The sequence below is a fragment of the Dromiciops gliroides genome, chromosome 1, assembly GCF_019393635.1.
Source record: "Dromiciops gliroides isolate mDroGli1 chromosome 1, mDroGli1.pri, whole genome shotgun sequence".
NCBI lineage: Eukaryota > Metazoa > Chordata > Mammalia > Microbiotheria > Microbiotheriidae > Dromiciops > Dromiciops gliroides.
Window position 1 is genome coordinate 497,254,379 of NC_057861.1, and position 24,781 is coordinate 497,279,159.

General features: G+C 35.4%; 1 protein-coding gene and 1 pseudogene across 4 annotated transcripts in view; both read right to left on the minus strand.

The window, feature by feature from the left end:
* Nucleotides 1-24,781, minus strand: part of ERCC6L2 (ERCC excision repair 6 like 2) — a 149,610-nt gene that overhangs the window by 46,831 nt on the left and 77,998 nt on the right. For all 4 annotated transcript variants that reach the window (XM_043976904.1, XM_043976903.1, XM_043976902.1 and 1 more), the window contains exons 12-17: nt 24,297-24,392; nt 22,753-22,852; nt 16,415-16,567; nt 12,087-12,167; nt 8,054-9,227; nt 960-1,114 (exon numbers count right to left, since the gene is read on the minus strand). In XM_043976904.1, coding sequence (XP_043832839.1) covers nt 960-1,114; nt 8,054-9,227; nt 12,087-12,167; nt 16,415-16,567; nt 22,753-22,852; nt 24,297-24,392 — 1,759 coding nt within the window. The remainder of the gene's footprint in view (nt 1-959; nt 1,115-8,053; nt 9,228-12,086; nt 12,168-16,414; nt 16,568-22,752; nt 22,853-24,296; nt 24,393-24,781) is intronic.
* LOC122737464 lies at nt 21,609-21,709 on the minus strand (annotated as a pseudogene).

The window sequence follows — 24,781 nt, forward strand, 5'->3', positions numbered from 1 at the left end:
AGTCATGTTTAACTCTTCCTAATCCCATTATGGGGTTCTCTTGGCAAAGATAATGGAATTATTTGCCACTTCTTTCTTTGGATGATTAAGGCAATTATAGATTAAGTGACTTGCCCAGGGCCATACAGCTACTAAGTGTCTGAGGCTGGATTTGAATTCATGTCTTACTGACTGTAGGCCCAGCACTCTATCCCCTGGGCCATCTATCTGCCTCTTACAACTTATTAATTTAAAATACTGAATATTTTTGTCATTCCTTTTGAACCCAAATCCCTCTATTCTTGCATTCTTCCTTCTCCCTAGCTCTTGGTCCCCACTACCTGATATAAATAAAAGAATTCTAACTAAAAAGTCTGGTGCGTGGGGAAAATTTGGTTGTGGTAGAAGCACTTGGGGGACCATTTTCTAGACCACCACCTATTTGTCCTAAGATTGTTATATATCCCCACACATACCTACTAAAGGAACTGCCTGGAGTCTTAAATGCCCTCTCATAGTGGTCTTAGAAATCACAAACTCATCTGCTATTCATCTCTAGGATGCCTGGGAATGGTGCTGTCCCTCTGCCTAAGGCTACACGGGATCTTGGTCTGAAGGATGACATTTTTCCAGGTCCTTGACTGCTCCTCATTCCTGGAACAAACTGCCAATAATCTGGAGTATCCTTGCTCTACTACTCCCTGGCTAAAAGGCTGGCTGGCTGTGAAGAGGAAATGTGTCTCCCTTCCATCTAGGAAAAACCTTAGCTACCCTCTCCTAGTTATGGCTCTGCTTATGAGTGCTAGCTGACTTGAAATGCTGGGTGCCATATGATCTGTAAGTAGTATAGTTTGGGTTCAGAAATCTTGTTCTAGAAGGCATTTCATTCCTATAACAATCACTTTATTAGAAAGTCTTTTTGAGCAATAAAGAGATAGCCTCATATATAATGGCTAAAAGATGCTATTTGTCCTCTTTACCTTAGTGCTGCATACTGCTACGTTAGCAGGGAGCTGGGAAAATTGTTTCAATTCAAACACATCACGTGTGGCCCATCGACTCATATGATTTTCTGCTTTGCTTGATCCAATGACATTTTGGTTGGAGTGGATATAAGCCACTTCTTGAACACCATCTGAGAAGTGATAAAAGATACCCATTAGATGAGTTTGATCATTACAAAAAAAAAACAACCAGTTTGATAAATCAACAAACATTTTTTCATTTACTATGTGTAAGGGAACCCTGGGTTTAAGTCCTGCTTCTGACATATACTGACTGTGTGACCCTGGGTGTCACTTAAACTCTATGTGCTCTACTTACTATCTAAGAGAGAAGGTACTGACCTGCACTGGTTAGAGGGAGTTACCTGACCTAGTAGATCCCTATGCCAATGAAATCCCAGATCTGGTCCCAATCTCTATTCCAAGTACAAGGGACTATACTAGGTAAATAGGGGTTACAAAAAATTATAGAGGACATACTCTCCTGTCCACAAAGACCTTATACTCTATTAAGATGATCAGATATAGATAAAAATTAATATGACACATGGCTGAATATAAAAGGGGAAAGGAGAAGATGAATAGATGAAGTTTTATGAGAAATTTGCAGAGACAGAAATTTTTGCTCTGGGGTAGGGTAAGTGGAGAAAGAGAGATGAATGAGGTAGTATCTAAATGAGACTTGAAGGAAGAGAATTTCAGTAAACCAATATGTAGAAAAATGTATTTTAGGCATAGATGATAGGATAAGCTATAAAATGAATGAATGGAGAAGAAGACTATCTTATGTGCACTTAACTCCCTCCCAAAGAAAACCTGAATGTATAAAAATATATATATTATTATCATAATTATCTTATTGTTGATTCTCTAATGAAACAATCAGGTCATTACTTAAAAAATCACAATTCTAATACTTAGTAGGTATTTGAAAATTTTCCTTTTTTTTCTTGAAAACAGAAAGATTTAAAATTGTTTAGGTCCAACCTTTCCCTTCCACCATGATTGTAGAAATCAGTTTAAAACAATCCAATTTTTTTTTTTTTAGTGAGGCAATTGGGGTTAAGTGACTTGCCTAGGGTCACACAGCTAGTAAGTGTTAAGTGTCTGAGGCCGAATTTGAACTCAGGTACTCCTGACTCCAGGGCCGGTGCTCTATCCACTGCGCCACCTAGCTGCCCCAAAACAATTCAGTTTTGTCGACAGTCCTACCCTTCACAATTGAGGCACATTTTGGCCAATAGAGGATTCATGGTAGAAAGAATATACTTCCTTTAAAGAACAGTGTTGGACTTATCTTTTTCCTTTAGCATGTTCTTGACACAGTGACAACAGAAGCATGGGGTTTATGGTTAAGGGAGTTTTGTCTGATTGGCTTTATTCAGCTTTATTATTTGTAGTTTATCTTTTTTTTGCACCCATGCCCAGAAAATGTCAAGATTGGTAACATTTTAGGAAATGAAAAAAAAAATTTTGAAAGACGTTTAAATATGGCTAAACTCTTTATTGTTTTGTTTTTAGACACCTACAATTTATTTTTAAATTATGGACATAAGTGATAGGGAAAGAGCCAGGATCTATGAAAGCTCCTTCCAACAGCTCTGGCAATGAATCCCTCTCCTGATCTAAAATATTGTACTATTTCAGTTTTAGGCCTCTCTCAAACAGAACCTTCCAATCATATAAAAGTATGAAGTGTTTCAGTGGGATGGCTAAAACTGCAACTAATATTCTGTCCACATTTTCAAATCATTATGATCTAAAGTTTACTCACAAAATACCCATAGAATTCTTAAAACATATTTTCTGGGATGAAAACTTCACTAATGTTAATACCCAGAAAAATAAATAGAAGCCATTTACCTTTGTGTGATATCAAAGAATAAAAAATAGAATTCCAAAGATCAATGGTAAATCTTTCCAATTAGAAAAAACTAAGTCATAATTTATCATTGCAGCACGCCAAGTCTATTCAGCAGCCTGGTTCTAAAAATCTGAACAACTGTGGTAAGTATTCATGATATGTTTAAAATTTTCAGCCTGACTTGCAATTTCAATAGTATGAAGAACTCCAGATCTGGAAATTCCTTCTACCATCACAGATAAATGACCTCTCAGTACTTTTAGGCTTAAAGAGTTGCTTGGCTAAGAGGCTGTGTTTCAGTCCATGGTCATAGAGCTATTTTATCTAGTAGGTCATGATGCCCTTCATGTGACATCTAAAATGGCTTAATTACTGATATGCCTCAAAATATGTTTTGCCCCCAAAGTTCCTCTTGGATGAGTTCTGCAGTGGGCCCTCATCATCTTATGAATGGGTTACTGCTATAGCTTTTTGGTTGGCTTTCCTTGCCTCGGTCTCTCTCCACCCTTGATCATCTTCCACCTCACTGCCTAAATGACCTTCCTCGATTTAAGGTTCGACCTTAACTCCAGACCATTCAATAAACTCTAGTGGCTTTTTATCACCTCCAGAAACAGATATAAAACCTTCTGCTTGGCTTTTTTTTTTTAATTAAAATTTTTTTTTTTTAACGAGGGAAGTGACTTGCCCAGGGTCACACAGCTAGTAAGTGTTAAGTGTCTGAGGCTGGACTTGAACTCAGGTACTCCTGACTCCAGGGCTAGTGCTCTATCCACTGCACCACCTAGCTGCCTCTCTGCTTGGCTTTTAAAGTCATTGATAATCTGGGCCCTCCGACCTTTCCAGTCTTCTTACACTTTACTTTTTTCCATGAACTCTATGATCTAGTGACACTGGCCTGTTTGCTCTTCCTTTAACACAAGATACTTCATCTCCTCCATTCCTGGAATTCTCTCCCTGGATTCCCTGGCTTTCTTCCAGGGCTACAGAAGTCTTTCCCAAGAGTCCTGAATGCTAGTGCCTTCCTTATGTTAATGATCTCCACTTCATTCTCTGTGTATCTTGTTTGTCCATAGCTCCTTGCAGGTTGTGAGCTCCTCGAGAGCAAGGGCTGCTTTTTTCCTTTCTTTGTATCCCCAGCACTTAGCATAGTGCCTGGCACATATAGATGCTTAAGAAATGCCTACTGACTAACACAAAACCAAATATATTTCCGTAGGTACGGAAGAAAATTTTCATGCATTTTAAAAAAAGAAGATACATTGAAAGTGAAAATCAAATAACAACATATCTATTATAATAACTTTTGCTGTCTACTTTGACATTAATGGAATTCCAAAAGTATGTAATTGCATTATAAAATCCAAAGATATAGTTTAAACTCAGTCCAGTACTTAAGTACTTGAACATTTTTAAGTTCTCTGAACTGAAACAAGGCTTCAGAAATATATTAAGTGTCTACTACATGTGAGGCATATTGCTGAGCTTTGGGTGAAGCACAAAGGTAAATATGACACATGACTTAGAAGTGTGAAATATGAACAGAACCTTGTATGTTATCTAGTCCAACCTTCCTACTATATAAGTAGGAAAACTGAGGACTGGGGAGGTTAAAGGCTCATATGGCCAAGGCCAGAACAGGGTCTCTTAAGTACTCATACTTCTATAATGCATTACCTCCACAGATTCCATGCCCTTAAAGGATGTGTAATCCTGTAGATAAAAGTCAACAGGCATTTATTAAGCACCTGCCATATGACAAGGATTTGCCTAAATAATACAGCTAAATATTAGATGTAAAATGACTACAAGTGAATGCAAAGAGAAAATAATGAGATCTCTTAAGACAAGGGTGATTAACCTTTTTTTGTTTGTTGGTTTGTTTTACAGACCCCTTTGGGAGTCTAGCGAAACCTATGGATTCCTTCTCAGGATATTTTTGTTTTGTTTTGGGTTTTTTTTTGAAGGGTAAGGAGGGTTAAGTGACTTGCCCAGGGTCACACAGCTAGAAAGTGTCAAATGTCAGGTCCTCCTGAATCCAGGGCCGGTGCTTTATGCACTGTGCCAACTAGCTGCCCTCCAGAATGTTTTTAAATGCATAAAATGAAACACATAGGAATTCAAAGGAAATAATTTTTATCAAAATATTTTTTAAAAAGTTCGTGGACCCTAAGTTAAGAACTCTTGACCTAAGCTCATTCTTTCTACAATGAGTTGGCTCAGAGCAAAAGAATTTTCAAAATTGAATCTATAAAATATGTTAACAGAGAAAATCTGTTTCTTTATTTTTTTATATTAGCCAGTCTCTTCTGAGACCACATAATAAAGAGGCTACAGTATACTATGAGAAGGTTGGATTTATGACAGAAATGGAAGATCACCTCAATATTAGAAAAACCAAAAACATTGTAGACATGATTAATAACAAAAGGAAAATCACAAAATGATATGGATACTAAAAACATTTTTTGACAAAACAAAATACTCATTTTTGTTAATAGTAATTAAAAATATATACTAAAATGGATCTTTCTATTCCTAACATGACTAATTGGCTTAAACAAGATGAGTACTATCTATCCAAAAAAAACTTAAGACCTAGCATAACATGTGATGGAGAAATACTAGAGCCATTTCTAATTACGATCAGGAAAAAAGCAAGGCTGTCATCACCACCATTATTCGATATAATTCTTTGTTTTGTTTTTGTTTTAGTGAGGCAATTGGGGTTAAGTGACTTGCCCAGGGTCACACAGCTAGTAATTGTTAAGTGTCTGAGGCTGGATTTGAACTCAGGTACTCCTGAATCCAGGGCTGGTGCTCTATCCACTGCACCACCTAGCTGCCCCTTCAATATAATTCTAAAGTGCTAGCTATGAGAGTAAGACAAGAAAAAGAAACTGAAGGAATAAGTATTGGTAAAGAGGAAAGGATACTTACAACTCTGGCCAATAACATGATAGTTTATTTGGAAAACCCTAGAGATTCAATTCAGCTGAAATTACTTGAAGCAATTAATACTGTAAGGAAAGTAGCAGCATAGAAAATAAATCCACAAAAATCATCAGGTATAGTTTCTGGGGAAAGCTGTGTGTGTGTGTGTGTGTGTGTGTGTGTGTGTGTGAGAGAGAGAGAGAGAGAGAGAGAGAGAGAAAGAGAGAGAGAGTTGGGAGTGGGGGGGTAATAGTGATGCAAAACTAAAAGAGAAAACAAAATCAATTAAATGTTCAAGTTTGTTGATATTTGTCAAGTTCATAATACAGACAGATACTCAAATAAGAGAGGGATCTTTTTTTTTTTTTTTTTTTTGGTGAGGGAATCAGGGAAGGCTCAGTGAAAGAGGTACCATCTAAGCTGGACCATGAAGGAAGGGGTAAGATGCTGAGAAACACCAATCCAGACAGGGAACAAAAAAATGAAGGCAAGGGAGGATAGAGTGAGAATACAGAATAAGAACTAGTCTAGTTTGATGGGACTGTAGAGATATGAAGATGAATAATATAAGGCTAGAAAGGCAGGTTGGTTTTATATAGCAAAGACTGTGGAGCTTACAATTTAATTGGTAAGCAGTGGGAAATCACTAGAGGTTTTTGAGAGAAGTGACATGGACATTAGAAAAAGTACTCTGTGACAGGATGGACTGGAGAGGAGAAAGAGGCGAGAAAATAGAAGTAGGAACTAGAGTGGTGGCACTGTAAAGAGAAAGGAGGGACCAAATGCAAAAATATCAAAGGTAGAATCAACAAGACTTGGGAACTGATTAGATTTTCGAGATGCAGGGCAGGAGAAACTCAAAGAGAATTGTAAGGTTTTGACCTTGGGTAAATGAGAAGATGGCAGTGACATCTATAGAAATGGAGAATTTAGGAGGAGAGACTTTTGGGGTGCAGTAGGGAATGATGAGTTTAGTTTTTGACATAAAGAGTTAGAATTGAACAGGATATCAAAGGGGATCTGTCTAGAAAGCATCTAGAAATGAGAAACTAGAAAGAAAAAGGTTAAAGAGATAGATTTGAAATCCAAACCTATATTTCAAATCTATATAGAGTTGAAATCTAATTAGAAGGAGGATTGTAAGGGAGATCTAGCTGCCCTTGATGGTTTCATATCATCAGAACTGGAAGAAATCTATCACTGGGCAGTGAAAGAACCAGCAGATGTAATTTCTGAGTCACTGTCAATATCTGAAAGATCATAGAAAAAAAGGGAATTACCACAAAGTTGAGTAGGTCCCATAGGACTGAAGGTAAATGTAGATTTTTCAAAAAAATGAGAAGAGTGGGGAGTCTGCAGACTCCAGATGGTGTGACTTTTATCTAGAAAAAAAAAATCTATAATACATTATTAAAAGGATGGTAAAGTGAACACCTGGAAAAGGAAATAGTGGTAACAGAGAGCCAACATAGATTCAAGAATTGGTTATACTTAATTAATCTGACTTCCTCTTTTGACAGGATTATTTGATTACTAGATAAGAATGTTGTAGATATAATTTATTTAGATTTTTCAAAAAGCATTTGACAAAGTCAAGCATGTGAGGTAATAGGACTGAAAAGTAGATTTGAAAGTAGTTGAAGAGCTAAACTCAAAGAGTGGCTCAATGTCAATTTGGAATAAATACTATTGTGGAGCAACCTAGGGATCTGAGGTTGGCTCATTTGCCATTTTGCTCGATGATTTAGGTAAAGGTACTTATGGCATGCTTATGCAATATGTAAATGACCTAATGCTAGGAGAGATGGGTATCACATTGGATGATAGAGTCAGGATCACAAAAGATCCTGACAGACTAGGATGTTGGGCCAACACGGTTAAAAAAAACCCAAACAACTAATGACTAATGGACGGTTCTCTACTTTAAGTTCAAAAAATGAACTTCACAAGGACAAAATGAGGAAAGGATAGCTAGATATTAACTAACAGTGAGAGCTATCCAAAAAGTGGAATGGGTTTTCCTAGTAGGTAGAAAAGTTCCCTCTAACTAGGACTCTTCAAGCAAAAGATGGATAACCACTTGCTGAGTATTTTGTAGAAGTAATTCTTGTTCAAATATGGACTTAAATAGGTGGCAACTTCCAATTCCGAGATTCTGTCATGTGCACAGAGTTGAAAATTGAAGCTATTGAAACTGGATAAGGATGCTAAGTGAGAGTTTCTAATGGTACAAACATTTTAATAAAAATCTTCAGAATAAATTTATAGTTACCTAAAAAGTTATCCATGGATTCCCCTTTCTGTTCTTGGGCAATGCCATTATCTTCCTTTGAAAGGATTTCAAGTTCCCGTTGCGGAAAACTGATATTTTTCTTATTATAGCCAGGAGATTCTGTTGAAAAAGCAAGCCTACATTTCTTACTTTTTCGCCTATGACTCTGTTTGGAGAAAGTGATTTTACAGGCTGCTGAATCATCATCTGAAGATGAAAAATCATTTATTTTCTGAGAGTCACTTTCTAAATCTGCCGAACGTAGCCGATTTGTTTGCAGCTTGTCATGAAGCCTCATTTTGCTTCCTTTTTTGGGCTTAAAATGCACAGAGCTAATTGTTCTCTTTCTTGTCCTTGATTCTGAGGATATCTCAATATCATCTGATTCATCACTAATATCACTTACACTTTTCCTTTCTTTAATAGATTTTTGGACAATATTCTGTGGATGGTTTATTTTTTTATAAGCCGAATAATTTACCCTGATATCAGATTTCTTAGGACCTGAACAATGGTCAACACTGGTTGTCATTTTAAAGGGGTTTTCTGTTTTGGAATTTTCAGATGCATCAAACACTTGTTCATCATTGTTACGGGAAAGCAATTGTGTTGGAAAGATGACATCACTAGAATCTGAACTATCTTCTGCCTCTGTGGTCTTGGGTGAAGCACAGGGCTCTTCATCTTCATTTTTAAAGTTTCTTTCACTATCAGAATCAGAAGACACGTTGCATCTTAGAGTCTCTGTCCTCCTGTGACATTTAAATTTTTCTTTTTGCTTTAAGTTGCTAGTTATTTTTTGATGCAACAAAGTATTGCCAGGGCTCTTACTCTTCTGACAGTCAATAATCATATCATCTTTTGCTTCTGTTAGATGGTACAAGGATCGATCATCAGAACTTTCATCATTAGATTCAATATTTTCATCACTATCCTCAAATAAACCACTTTTTTCTTCAAAAAACTTAGAGAAACCACATTGAAGTAAAGTAAGCTGTCCTGGAGAAACTGTAGTGTTACTTTTATCATAACTTTTGTTTTTAGCAGTTTTTTTCCTTGAGCTTCCCATGGATTCCTCATCACTGAAGTCACCATAGAGATCAAATACTTCTTTTTCCACTACTTCTTCAGATTGTCCTTGTTTTTTATGTTCTTGACATTCAGGATCTGCAGTCTAAATTGCAAAAAAAGAAGAAGAAGAAGAAGAATATCCTAGGACAAAACATTCCAATTCATCATCATTATCAATGGCCATTTCCTCTTAGAACTAGTAAGAACACCAACACAATGTCTGTTCTTATGCATATGATGTTTTAAGGTTTACAAAGCTCTTTACATATATTATTTTACTAAAGGAAGAACCCAGTTAAATAACAGTAACAATGAAACTTAAGGTTTATTTACAAATAATTTATTCTCATTTTTGTTAACTTAACATGGAAGTGCTTAAAAGTATCTTATTGATGTGGCTATTCCCTTCAGTGATTCATATCAATACACATCCACAGACTCTCATAAATTCACCCAATGTGCTGAGAAGCCGTACACAGTTTTTCTTGACATTGGATATGGTGTAAAAGGAGGCAGGGTGGTACAATGGAAAGAATGTTGGATTTGGAGTCAAAGGACCTGAGTTTGAATCCCAGCTCTGCTGTTTGCTGTGTGATCAATGATAAGACATTAATCTCTCTGGGTCTCAGTTTACTCATCTGTAAATAAGGAGGCTAAATTAGAGTCCCCGAGATCCTGTCTATGTCTAGATTTATGATACTTTGATCCATTTGCTAGAGACACTTATGTCAGTGCTAAAATTCATTCATTTATTTTTTTTTTATTAGTTTTGTTTTGTTTTGTTTTTTGGTGAGGCAAATGGGATTAAGTGACTTGCCCACACAGCTAGTAAATGTCAAGTGTCTGAGGCCGGGTTTGAACTCAGTTCCTCCTGAATCCAGGGCTAGTGCTTTATCCACTATGCTACCTAGCTGCCCCAAAATTAAGTCTTTTTTTTTTTTTAAAGTGGGGCAATGAGGGTTAAGTGACTTGCCCAGGGTCACACAGCTAGTAAGTGTCAAGTGTCTTAGGTCAGATTTGAACTCAGGTCCTCCTGAATCCAGGGCCGGTGCTTTATCCACTGTACTACCTAGCTGCCCCAGTGCTAAAATTTATAATCTTTTCATATGACCTAACAGATGGAAAAGCCTACTAAAATCTAAGTTAAATGTAGGTAGATATATGTGAATGTTGGTGAAAAACCTTAATTTGCTTAACATCAAGACTTTGGAAAATGAAATTTTAAAAATGCATTATTCCAGTCTATTCTTTTAGCTTTTTCGAGGAAACAACACTATAGACATACATAATTATTTGTAGGAAAAATGCATAGCAGAGGGCCCAGTTCTTCAAGATAAGGAAGTCAAAGATCTCAATCAAAAGAGCTGGAAATACACAATTTACTGTTATAGAATTATATTCAGGGATTAATGTAGTTTGGAAGAATTTTCCAAGCAACTTTGAAGTATCAAACACCCAAATTATAACAGTTCACAAGCCAAACAATCAAAATAAGAATAATGATGGAAGATTGATTAAAAATAAGAGTAAGATCCATAGGCTCTTCTTGGACACCATTAATAAATGCAATATAATTGCTCTGATTCTTCTCTTATAGCATGACTGATGCAGAAATATGTTTAATGTTGTTATGCACATATACACATACACACATGCATAACAACATTAAACATATTTCTGCATCAGTCATGCTATAAGAGAAGATATATATATATATATAACCTATATCAGATTGCCTGCTGTCTGGGGGAGGGGAGGAGAAAAATTTTAAATTGGAAATCTTATGTAAACAAATGCTAAAAGCTATCTCTATATGTAACTGGAAAATAATAAAATACTTTTATTAAAAAATGCAATATAATGATATTAGGAAATAAGTTCTGCAATAAATTTAAATCCAAAATTTTATCACATCAATGGAAAAAGCTTTCAGTAAGTAGAAAAGCCTTCTTCATTGACTGATCAAACAGAATTAAAGATATTTTCTGTACCAAAAGACTCTCAAGAGTTTAATATTTATATAGCATCATGGGTAAAGAATAAAAAAAGATCTAAGAGATGATCTAGTCCAATTTCCTCATTTTAGAATTAAGGAAATTGAGTAACACAGGTTCTAAGTGTCAGAGGTAGGATTTAAACCCAGGTCCTGTGATTCTAGTGTTCTTCACTATACCATGTTGTTATTGTTATTACCTAATTATGCTTCTACAAACATCTATGTTTCACAGGATGATGGAAGTATATAGTACCCATACCAAATATAAAATTCATTTATAAACATCAATTGCTATGGATTACAAATAAAAATTTTTTTTGGACAGCACTTGTAAACATTATGCAATTTATTTTCATTTAAACTTTCAGGATAAATTATTGTTGTTAAATGAATTTCCTAGTAATGGGAATGATAATTTGCCAAAGCACTGTCATTGCATCAGAATAATTACTTTTATTTGGGACTCAAAGCAAAATAAATGGTTTGGTTCAGAGACAATATTGGTCTGACTTCATTTTTAGGATGTTGGCTTCCAGTTTGAACAGTTTCACTAGATTTGTTTGTTTAATTTTGTATCAATTTGTATTTCAAACTCAGGCTTGGCAATGATTCAAATAAGCACAGTTCAATTTAACTTTAGGTTCATCATTTGACTCAAAAGTCCTGCTACAAGTGCATTTAATTTGAGGCTGTTCTAATATTTGCCGAAAATTCAAGAATGGAAAGTTGGTGTTAACAACACAGTCTTTATTTTTTCTTTTTTGGTGAACAACATAGTCTTACTAAAGTTTTTGGGACAATATTTCTCTGTCTTTTTCTGGAATGAAGCTCAAACAGTATTTTTATTTTCTCACCAATATGAAAAGATTTTTCTTGGCACACATAAACATAGGAAAAAGGAGAAAAGAAAAATCTCCAGCCATATACGTTTATGTATTCTGGGGCACAATCCCAAAGAATACTCACCATTTCTAATTTGTGTGCTGGAGGTCCTTCTTTCAACCATGTAGTGGCTGTCATGACCCCTGCTTCCACTTGGCCTTCCCTCTACAACAGCAACAAAAGAGAATGCAAATCACTTAGAGAAAGCTATGCAAACTATGCAGTAAAAACAACCAGATCAACAAGAGAACTGGTTTGCTAATTCTCAGCCTTAAGACAGAGAAACTCAGTGAGTCTGCCTTTTCTCTCAATATTCTTCAGTTTGCAAATTACAATCCAAGTGTTTTTAGACACTTTTAACTTTATTTTAAAACTTACTTTTTAGACTTAGCAAAACAGCCATATTTTCACTAAACACTAAAAGCATTATGAAATTATCCAAGTGAAACATACTAACATATAACTATGTCTAATGAACAGTTATACATAATTTAGAAGATAATATAATTTAATTCCTATGTATAGGATACTTACTATCCCTATAAGAATCCTAAATAATTATATACAATACTTGAACAGCCGTCTAGGGAAACTGATCTGTTCATTTGCAATCCTAATCATCACTAAAAGGTCCACAGAGCAGGTGGACCCCCTCCCTAGGTGAAGCAGCTGGGCACCCTGTGGAAGAAGCAGGAGGCAGCATGTGAGAGACAATTTGAACCACTATCATTACCATGTCCTTTCAGAGCCTGAGAGAGATAGCACAGGACCCTGAACCCAAGAGTCTTGGGAAAAGCAAGACTTGCAGCCCAGGGCCCAAAACCATCATGCCTTCAGCCTGGGAACTACTTCTGCAGGGGTTAGAGCCACATCTATTGAAGACTCAGCAAAGAAAATTCTTATTACCAAAGTCCTTGTCACTGTGAAATGACTTAAGATCAGAAACTGATGTGATTTTATCAGTGGCAATGACATCAAAAAAGGGAGTATTGCTCTCAGCTTTGCCACTGCATTGAAGGACCACAGGAACTTTCCAACAGACTTACAGGTGAAACCTCTAAATTATGCATCCCCCATTAGATTATGAGCTCCTTCAGTGCAGGCACTGTCTTAATTGGTATCAACAATGCTTTGCACTTAGTAGGCAAATAGAATTGAGAAATGTCATAGAGCAGGGGTTTAATTTTTTTTTTTTTTGCATCATGGACTACTTTGGCAGTCTGGTGATGCCTTTTGGTCCCACCAGCACAATGTTCCTAAATGTATAAAATAAAATTCATAGGATTGCAAAGGAAAATAATTATATCAAACTACATTTATCAAAATACTTTTTAAAAAATTTACAGATGCCTGGCTAAGAATACCTGTTTTAGAAACCAACTAATCTGAATGGTGCAAGTAAATGAGCTCTGGTTTTGAAAGCAGAGCATTTGGGTTCAAATCCTAATTCTGCTACTTAACATTTGTCAATCTTGGGTAAGTGGCTTAACCTCTCTGGGCCCTAGTTTTCTCCTCTGTAAAAGAAGTGTGTCACACTAGGTCAGGGCTTCTTAAAACTTTTTCCACTGGTGACCGACCGCTTTTCATCCAAGAAATTTGTATACAACCCTAGGTATATAGGTATATAAAATATCACTATGGCCGAATTTTTCACGACCACCACATTCAGTCATTTGACCCCATATGGAGTCCCACAGTTTAAGAAGTTAGGGACTAGTGGTTAAAGCACCGGCCCTGGATTCAGGAGTACCTGAGTTCAAATCCGGCCTCAGACACTTGACACTTACTGGCTGTGTGACCCTGGGCAAGTCACTTAACCCCAATTGCCTCACTAAAAAAAAAAAAAAAAAAAAAAAAAAAAAAAAAGAAGTTAGGGACTAGATGACCTCCAAGATTGTTTCTAGCTATAAGCAGATAACTTTATAATCCTTTGATCCTAATCCAAACACCTCAATTTACAGATAAAAGTGAAACTCAGAGAGTTTAAGTAACATGCCTGAGGTAAGTAGCAGAAACAGGATTTGAAACCAAGGGTTTGGTCCAGACATGATCATGAATAATAATTTTCCAGAGGCTGTGATCTATTGGCGTGGTCTTTAAAAATCTAAGGTGTCAATGTCATGCCATTATGTGGCACAGGAGTAGGACTTTTGTGGTTAAGTTGTTTGTTACCACCAGTGGTAATTTATTTGGCGGCTACCTTGTTTCTTTGTCTCATAGCTATGTCCAGAAAAGGTCATATAATATAAGAGCAAGGGTTAAAAGTTTGGGGGCTGCATTGGTACACTGATCAGGCCAGAAGGCCTACAGGAAAAGTGTCTAGTAAACTGGAAAGATCCCCTATGGAAGATTTTATGGGAAAGCATAAGCATTAATCATACAAGATGAGGAGTTACAGATGAGTGGCAACCTCTACTGATGGAGTAAGCATCCATACTGATAAAATTATGGATCATTTGGAAGACTAGACAATATAGGTTTGGGCAGAAAATAAATTACTTTAACTGGGATGACTGCATCAAATTAACCTCAATGTTATTACATAAAACCGAAACCAATCAATCACCCAATCACTAGCATTTATTAAAGTGCAAACTATGTTTGAGGCACCATGGTGCAGGAGACAGAACAAGGAGTGAAAACAATACCTGCCTGTACAGCATTTGCTGTAATGGGAAAAACAAGAAGTACATTTGTAAACTTTTACAAAATAAATATGACACAGGTTCAAAGTAGGGCAACAGAAGCTGGGGGATTAGGAAAGGTTGCACGAAGAAAATGGTGCTTGAGCTCTATTTTAAGGAAAAGAAGGGTTCTATAAAGCAGAGGCATGGGCAGGTACATTCTAAGCATATGAGGAAGTCATTGTAAAAACAAATGGAAGATGGAATGTTGTGTATACAGAATAGATAGAAACTGAACATCAGTTTGGCTGGATTATTGATTGTGGGAGGTGGAGTAATGTATGAGTCTGGAAAGACAGGTTGGGGCCAGTTGTAAAGGGTTTTAAAAATTTAACAGAGGTTATATTTGATATTAGAAGTAATAGGAAGACATTGGAGTTGATCCTAATGATATATTTGAGTTAATCCTAATTAATATATTTAGATTGATATATGAATAGATAGAAAGGTAGAGATAAACCAACACATAGATAGACAGACCAAGACATATCTTTTTTTTTTTTTTTTGGGGCTGGGCAACAAGGGTTAAGTGACTTGCCCAGGATTACACAGCTACTAAGTGTCAAGTGTCAATATACTACAGCCACCATAATTTAGATTGGGTGTAAAATTTTGGTTGAGTGGACCTCAAAGGAGCAAAGGTTGCTGAGAGATAGAAGCACAATAAAAGTATGATATATTAAAACGGGCTTATAATAAGCAAAATGATTAATTAAAAAGCGTTGCACCAGCTCTCCATGATCACTCAGGTCCTAAGTACTTTACTTCCTATACCACTTGGCTCATGATGCTCCATATTACTATTTACCATTTTAAGGTACATGTCCTATCTTTCCAATTAGACTGTAGGTTTTATGATTGCAAAAACTTTTAAATTCTTAGTACCTGGCACAGTGCCCAACAGGAAATAGACAAAAACGAATATTTTGACCAATTATGATATTGAATTATATGAAAGATCTGCCACCCACTAGTTGTGTGACATTAGGCAAGAGAGGGAGGACTAGACTAGATGTTATCAAAGCCTGTGACCAACTAACTATAAACATTCTATGAGTCTATGAAGTACTTTGTCCTTCCCTATATCTACTACGGAATACTTAAGTCAGAGCTCAAATTTCTTGTGTAATGAAAAATTTTAAGAATTTTTTGGAAAGATAGAAAAATGTTCCATTTAAGGAACAAGAAACATCTGTATGCTGAAGATGAACATAACTGGAAGAGTCTGAAAACTGGTGTGGAATTTTTATTGGGAACAGCAAACAAAAATCTCCATGACACATGAGACAGCATCTCAGGGAGTATTTGGTAACTTTTAATCAAAACACATTTTATATTTTTGTTTATTTGTGGAGGACATTTTTTTCCTGAAATTTCAGCAGCTGTTTCAAAAATAATACACCTCCCTTTGTTAGTGTAGAAATGGCTTTGAGGGGGAAAGGAGTCACATATTCAGGCCTGTGTATGGATGGGGCCAGGGGAGCTTTATTGATGTGTATGGGAAAACCTGTTTAAAGGCACAAGATTCCATTTTACCAAAGTCTGATTTCAGCTCTCTAAAAACGTAAATTCTAAGTGTCTTGTAATATATTTTGAAAAAAAAAATGGCAATTTCCGTAAGTTCTAGAAAGGCATATATTAACTTATATTTCACAGTGCACAAATGGGGGCGGGGAAACAAATTCCTATTTAAAACCTCACTGAAAAGGCCAAAAGAACATTTCACACCTCCAGGATATCCCTTGTAAGACAGGACCCTTGAGATCTTAGTTTGAAGAGGTTGTGGATCCCAAAAAGTTCTCCTTGATGTTCTTTTGATCCTTGAACTGCTTCAAAATACCGCTTGGCATTTTCACTTCCAACCACCACACAGTGCAGTTGCTAAAACAGAAAAATACATGATATTTTAGAAGTGTTTTATCCAACAACATGTCAGAATTTCCTGGCATTATCAGTATATACACAGTTTTAGGTGGAGTAGACAAAAACTCCTTAGGGAGGCAATTTGTTTTAATTTCCCTGGAAGATGTTGCCATTGTGGGGAAATAATCATCTGATTAGTTTTATTGAAGAACCAAAAATAGCTTTATAATTTTTATCTTTTTTCCACCTATTACCTGCAAGATTAAGCCAATATTTTCTCTCGACATTTTTTATACAAAAACATATTTCTATGCACTTTTATCCTGTTAAGTTGTTCTAGAAAAATGCTACAAAAAGAACCACTAAAAAGTGACTGAATTAGTTTGTACATCACCAAATTATAAGTTTGAATTGATGATATGATGACTGCAATAGGAAATGATAAAGATCATGATGGTACTGGGAACTAAAAGCAATGTCCAATTTCTCTCCTGGAAACAAAGCATATTTGAGATGTGGATAGTCTTTTAACTTCAATATTGTTGTTGAGTTGTTTTTCAGTTGTGTCAGACTTTTAAAATAATCTTTTGGTTTTCTTGACAAAGATACTACAGTGGTTTGCTATTTCCTTCTCCAGTTCATTTAATAAATGAGGAAACTGAGGCAATTAGGGGCACAAAGCTAGTGTCTGAATCCAGATTTGAACTCCGCAAGATGAGTCTTCCTAACTCCAGGCCAAGTGCTCTATTTACCACACCACCTCGATGCCCCTAACTTCAATATAATTCCTTGAAAACTCAAAGGAATACATATTATTCTTCATGTGGAAAAGGACCATGTTACTAACCAGTCAAAGAATTTACTGATCATCTCTATCATTCTGAAAGCAGCACATTGAAGACTATGTGAGCTATAACTGACAAAACAAACCAAAGTACACCGGAGTCTTTTTTGAAACTATGCATCTGCCAGCTTTCAGGTCTCTTTTAATGATGTTTAACATGGTTGTGGAAATAAACTGTAAAACAGTTTTATTTTATTAGTCATAAGGAATTGATAAGAAAAGATGTCAGTATTTAACATAATCAATCCTACCATTTGAAAAAGACTTAGTCTTAGTTAGTAGCTCTGGAAAGCCAATCTAATATTCCTTGTTCAGTTGTTAAATTCTTTGAAATAAGCCACAAAGTCTAGAAACTACAAGTGTGTATCCCAATAATGCTAAACTACTCTGTGCTTTTTTTTTTTACTCTATTATCAATGGCTTTGTTAGATATTTCTACTCTCCTATCCTACACTGAAAAGGATTTGAATACAAGAAGGAAATCTTGTGCCCAAAACAAGTGCTGAATTGTCAAGGGCAAAATTATATCAGCAAAGTTCAATCATTTAGTTCATATTGTGACATTTTTGACCAAATTTTCCAAATTGAAAACAAGGACAAGACTGAGAATAATACAACCATATTAGAAACCAAATGGATAAGAAGAATAAAAAAGTAATTGGAAAGGAGGTAGTTTTAGGGTATATTATTTGTTCCTGGCATTAGACTATACTAAATGTGCCTATAAAAAGGCTCGAGAAAAAGGAAGAATAAATTAAGCAATGGAAAGAATCTTCATAATGACAGGGATTAAAAAAAGATAGTAAACATTAATATAAACACTAGAAACAAGAATTATCCTTTAGAATTATAACCACTGGCCTCCTCAAAACATCTTTTTTTTTTTTTTTTTTTTTTAGTGAGGCAATTGGGGTTAAGCAACTTGCCCAGGGTCACACAGTAGTAAGTGTTAAGTGTCTGAGGCCAGATTTGAACTCAGGTACTCCTGACTCCAGGGCCGGTGCTCTATCCACTGTGCCACCTAGCTGCCCCCTCAAAACATCTTAATAGTTAATTTATCTAAGAAGTTATATGGGAATACTGGAAGATACTCAAGTGAAAGGTATACTAGAAAGTATCTTCCCTTACAATTCCCCCAAAAAACAATGAACCTCCAAATGCAAGAAAAAAACACACAAAAATTACAAGAAACAAAACTAAACAAAAACCAGTGATGGAAGAATACTTAAAGAAGAAACCATTATGTAATTATTGCAGGGAAAATAAAAGAAAAACAAAAACAACCCAAAACAGAAGACCAGTTCAGTGGGCAAAAATGAAATGACTGAAAGCATCATGAAGTGATCGCATAAAAGGAATGAGAAAGGGGAGATCAAAATTTGTAAGATAGAGTCATGTATGTTACTATTAATTCCCACTAGGAAGGAAGCAATGGTCGGAGACTTAGGCACAGTTCTGAGAGAATTCTATAGAAAGCCATAGGTTCAAAGAGAGATAGGAATGATATCAAAAGGGCCAAGTTATGAGGGGACAAAAAAACCAAGTAAAGGGATCAAGACCCCAAAGCCTCCAATTATAGATTGCTACCTCCTATATCTGACTACCTATGCTGAGATCAGAAAGGAAAAGTAGATAGAAAAGAGGAGGAATGAAAACAATACTTCTTGGAAATAGGCATTACAAATTAATGTTACTGTAATAGAAGAATAGATAAAGTGGAAAGGAAGGACAGACTGATGATTAAGTACCTTACGTGCTTAACTACACTAGGCAAGGGAAGAGTAAAAAAAACCCCACAAATATGAAAAAGAGAAAGAATAATAATAACAAAAAGTAAACTCAAGTAATTTGAGATTGGGCAGACTTGCTGGAAGAGGGGATGAGTTGGAAGAGAACAAGTCAGAATAATGCAAACTTAATAAACCATAGAGACTAAAGGCTAACTTAAAGGGAATGGAAAATATGTATGTGCACATCTGTCCGTGTAATAGAAGAAAACACAAACTTAACACTTATAACTCTGTGTAGATAGATTAAATTCTCCTCCCCAAAATAAAGAGAATGGTTTTTGAAAAACCTGCTACATAAAAGAATCACATTTAAAACACAAATACATACAGAGTGAAAATGAGGTGGCAAAACAAATGTATTATGCTTTAGGCAACTTTAAAGAAGACAAAGTTTCAGATACCGCAACAAGAAAAATCAGTGTCAAAAGAGAAAATAGAAATTATGCTATACTGAAAGCCATCACAGATAATAAAAATAACAATAATAAATATAAATACACCAAATGGCATAGCGGCAAAGATTAAAAAAAAAGAAAAGCTAGATAAACTGCAAAAAGACAATGATAGTAATAGTTAAGAGACCTTGATGCTCTCTTATAATTGGATAAAGGCAAGAGAAAGATAAAAAATTAATACAGTCGATCCTCAACATCCACACATTAAACTTTTCCAACATCAAGTATTTGTGTGATTTTATTAGTAACCTCATTTTCACTTTTGTATTGGAAACCATCTATATTCAAGGCTATGTATTGTAGAGAAAAAAATGAGAGGCACATTGTGTGCAAGTTTATGGACTGGTGGTGGTACCCTACTAGATAGATGCTTCACTAGTATTGTTCACCCTACCACTGTAAAGAGCTCTCCATGCATTCATGGCATATTTCATTGTTTGCCTTTAAAATTTGAGTCTTGTGTTGCAATTATGTCACCAAAGCATAGTGCAAGTCCTTTGGACTCTAAACCCAAGTGGGCAAAGTGAGTGATATGGCTTGATGAGAAAATAAAGGTGTTAGATAAATTTCATGCCAGAATGTCTGCAGCTGTTGTCATCCTAATCAACCAGCTGGCTAGAGATACAGAGGCTGACAATCCCACCATCAATTGCAGCCTCAAGCTTAAATGTCAATGTGAAATTGCCTCTGCTATGCTCCCATACTTGGAGGCCCTTAAGGATCTCAAATGGTACATGATGCAGAAGTTCCTGAAAGATTATTTCTAGCTGGTGCATCCTTCTCGATCTCCAATGCCACACACTGGCCATGAAAGGCAAAGTGATGTTAAGACCTCACCAGTCTAAGCATCTTCCAAACAAAGCAAATAAAGTTCTAGCAACCTTTCCCTTGGTTTCCAGAGGTCAGCAAAAGGTAGAGAGGTTTATGGCACAATAGTATACAGTACAATGCCCTCACACCAACATCTGATACAGTAGAAGGTAAGGTTCTGGTTAAAAACTTTTCTTTTTAAGAATTTTATTTGCAAGTGAAATCTACTATATACAAAATAACAGCAATATTGTGAGATGATCTGCTGTGAATGACTTGGTTATTTTTAGCAATGCAATGATCCAAGATAACTCTGAAGGTCTTATGAAAAATGCAATCCATCTACAGATAGAGAACTGATGGTATCTGAATACAGATTGAAACATAATTTATTTGTTAGTTCCTTTATCTGAAGTTTTATTTTTGTCTTTTTTCTTTTTCAACCTGGCTAATGTGGAAATGTTTTGCATGACTGTGCTCATGTATAGCTTATATTGAATTACTTGAGTTATTGGCCAGGGTGGGGGGAAGGGTGGGGAGGAGAGGGAGGTGGGGAAGGAAGAGAATTTGGAACACTAAGTTTTTCTTTTTTTTTTTAAGTTTGTTTTTTTTTTTGTTTTTGTTTTGATTATGCGGGGCAATGGGGGTTAAGTGACTTGCCCAGGGTCACACAGCTAGTAAGTGTCAAGTGTCTGAGGCTGGATTTGAACTCAGGTCCTCCTGAATCCAAGGCCGGTGCTTTATCCACTGCACCACCTAGATGCCCTGGAACACTAAGTTTTAAAAAAAATTGATGTCAAAATTTGTATTTTACTTGTAATTTGGGAAAATAAAATTCTAAATATTAAAAAAGAATTTTATGTGCAGTATTTATTGTACTGTAGATTTCATGTGTTATGAAAAGTGATTGTTATCTAAAATCAATGCTATTTTTAGTTGAGATGTTAGCATAAAAAGTCACAGAATTCTAGGGAATTACTAGTGAGAAAAATATTTTTCATGTTACCAATTTTATTTTCTGTACTTCATTTTATGGGTTATTTTATGGTTACTGTGTTAGGAAAAGTATACATTTATCAGAATTAACATTTTGTTATAAAAATTGTATTCAGAAATGTGTATTTTCAGCAATCTCTAGCAAAAGGATATACTTTTTTTTAAAAAATATGGAACGCTTCACGAATTTGCATGTCATCCTTACACAGGGGCCATGCTAATCTTCTCTGTATCGTTCCAATTTTAGTATATGTGCTGCGAGCACAAGGATATACTTTTTAATGGTCATGATATACCTAATCCTGTACTCCCCCTAGGTTCAATGTATCAACATTTGCATTTTTGACTTCATGCTATTTTCTAGGAGCATTACTCCCAGAAAAGTTGACAACTGAATGTATATCTGAAAACTTATACTAAGAATATGGGGAAAAGAGATTAAGGAACTGATACATTTTAAAAGACTAGAAAATAAATTAGCAACGCTAGAACAAATATAAAATAAATCATGAGGGACAGCTAGATGGCACAATGGAAAAAGCACTGGCCCTGGATTCAAGAAGACCTAAGTTCAAATCCGGCTTCAGACACTTGACACTTACTAGATGTGTGACCCTGGACAAGTCACTTAACACTCATTGCCCCACAAAAAATAAAGAAAGAACAAATAAATAAATAAGAACAAGAAAAAAAGTCTTTCAGAACTAAGGATAGGTGAAGAGTTTGTGACCAAAGAGTATTTATCAGCAAATAAAATGGACAGCTCTGATTAAATAAAATTAAAAAAGATTTTTGCACAAACAAAAATCAGAAGCTAAAACTATAACAAAAACGATTAACTGGAGAAAAATATTAGTAACAAGTTTATAAAATAAAGTTATCATATCCAAGGTATATAAGGAAGTGAGAGCCACATCACAATAGTCAAATATCATGAACAGACATAGTTCCTGAAGAAATCCAAGTAACAGACAACCTCATTAAAATGCTCCAGATCATCAGTAGAGAAATGGAAATTAAAATAACTTTAAGGATCTATGTCATACCCATCAGAGTGGCAAAAAGGACAGAAAAGGAAAATAACAATTGTTAGAAAGCTGCAGGAATTATTCCAGTCATTGTGGAAAGAAAATTAGAACTATATTCAAAATGTGACTAAACTGTACATACTCTTTCAATCAGTAATACTACTTATTAGGTCTATTCCCCCAAAAAAACAGCATAAGAGGAAAGAGACTCATATGTAAATATTTTTTGCTAAAAGTCAGTTTCTTCTAAATCATCAAACAAAAGAAATTCAAATTTTACCTGCTTATATACTTGACGTAAATACATGATCTCTTCCACAGTTCCTAAGGATATCAGTCTAAATACTTTCACATCCCGGCATTGCCCAATCCTATACGCTCTGCAAAAAACAAACACAAACACAAAAACAAATTAACTGAAAGAGCTTTGTGTTGGGAGGTAATATATAGTTCCATGGTAGTCTCAAAACTTAAAATCTTGATTTATTTTTAATTTGCCATCACCATTTCTTAAGCTGTCTTTGCCGTTCCACTGCCCCACAAGCCATCACTTAAAACAAAGAGTGAAAAAAGAGAAAATAAAAAACCATACAGAAAAATTAACCAATATCAACGGAATCCAACATTATGGGTAATATTCTCCACAGCCACAGATCCCTGCCTCTGCAAAGAATGAGGAAAAATGAGGTCCAAACTTGGTCTTCATTGGTCCAAACATTATAATTAATAAGTAAGTTTTTTAAAATGCATTTTTATGTATTTACTTTGTTCAAGGCATTACACTAGGAACTGGCAATATAAAAACAAAAAAGAGTTCTTGCCCTGAAGGAGCTTACAATCTAATATGGGAAGATAATACAAATCAGGGTGCAGTGTTTTGGATTGGTATTTCACAAGGATAGTGATCAGAGGCATATGGCAAATTACTGTTTATGGTACAGTTGACAGGTAGAGGCAGAAAGGAGGATGGAGAAGGAGAAGTATGCATGGCATGAAGATGACAAGAGAACAGCTGTTTGGTAAGTTTGGGTTGAGTTAGTTACAGAGAACTATTCTCTTCTTTACAATTTTACAATGTTTAAGTCTTAATTGTTCTGTGATTGTTCTTTCCATTTATAGTGTTGTAGTCATTTTAAAGTAGGACATTTTAATAATTCTGGAATTCTATTAAATCTTACAAGGAATGGTTCTATACTTTAGAAAATTGGGTAATACACTTCAAGCCAGCATGCACTCCAAAACTATTTCAAAATAATTGTAAAATTATACATAATTATAAAATGTTCATGCTGTAAGAAATTATTTTACTTAATTCCCTCACTCTATGGATAACGAAATAATGGCCGTGAGAGATTAAGCGATTTGCCCAAGTTCATATTTCAATTCAGCAATAGAGCCTAGAACCTTTTCTTAAGAACAGAAATAGATGTTTAAAAATGATTTAGTATTTGAAGCACTTAATTAAAAATAAGAATAAATGATATTTTTAAAAGACCTAAATATTCTTTTTTTGGGGGGGGCAATGAGGGTCAAGTGACTTGCCCAAGGTCACACAGCTAGTAAGTATCAAGTGTCTGATGAACTCAGGCCCTCCTGAATCCAGAGCCAGTGCTTTATTCACTGTGCCACCTAGCTGCCCCCAAAGACCTAAATATTCTTAAATAAGATATCCTTCTCTGCCTTTTCATCTCTTGCCTCAAACAATTATATGTATATTTTGAATCAATCTAAACCTTTAAATTTCATGATCGAATACTTTTTTTAAGAACTCTAGATGACAAGCAGTATCTATAAGTCACTTCAAATGATAGCAAGAATATATACCTGTCAATTGCTTGAAGATCATTGGCTGGATTCCAGGTAGGATCAAAGATTACAACAACATTGGCACCAATAAAATTGAGGCCAAGTCCACCAGCCCTTGGGGAAAAATGGGAAAGATTAGAAAGTTCTTTAGGAATGCCACTTCCTCAGAAAAATAAAAGTATAGTTCTTAAACATAACTCATCAAGTTTTCAGCTAAAGAATTAACTTTGCTAGGCTTCTACTTTCAAATCCTGAATACCATACTAACATTAAATAAGCAAGGAGCAACAGAATCTTTTACACACTAATCAAAATGTGATGAGAAAGGAATATTTATCACTTTTCTGGAATTACTTTCTCCCACTGGCATAGAATATTCCCCAAAATGTTAGTTGCCAAGTCAAGTGAGCTGTCTTTCTTTCTGTTGTCTTTTAGACCTTTAAATACTATTTTTGAAACATTTTATATTATATATTTTAAATTGTCCGTATAATTAAGCTAAA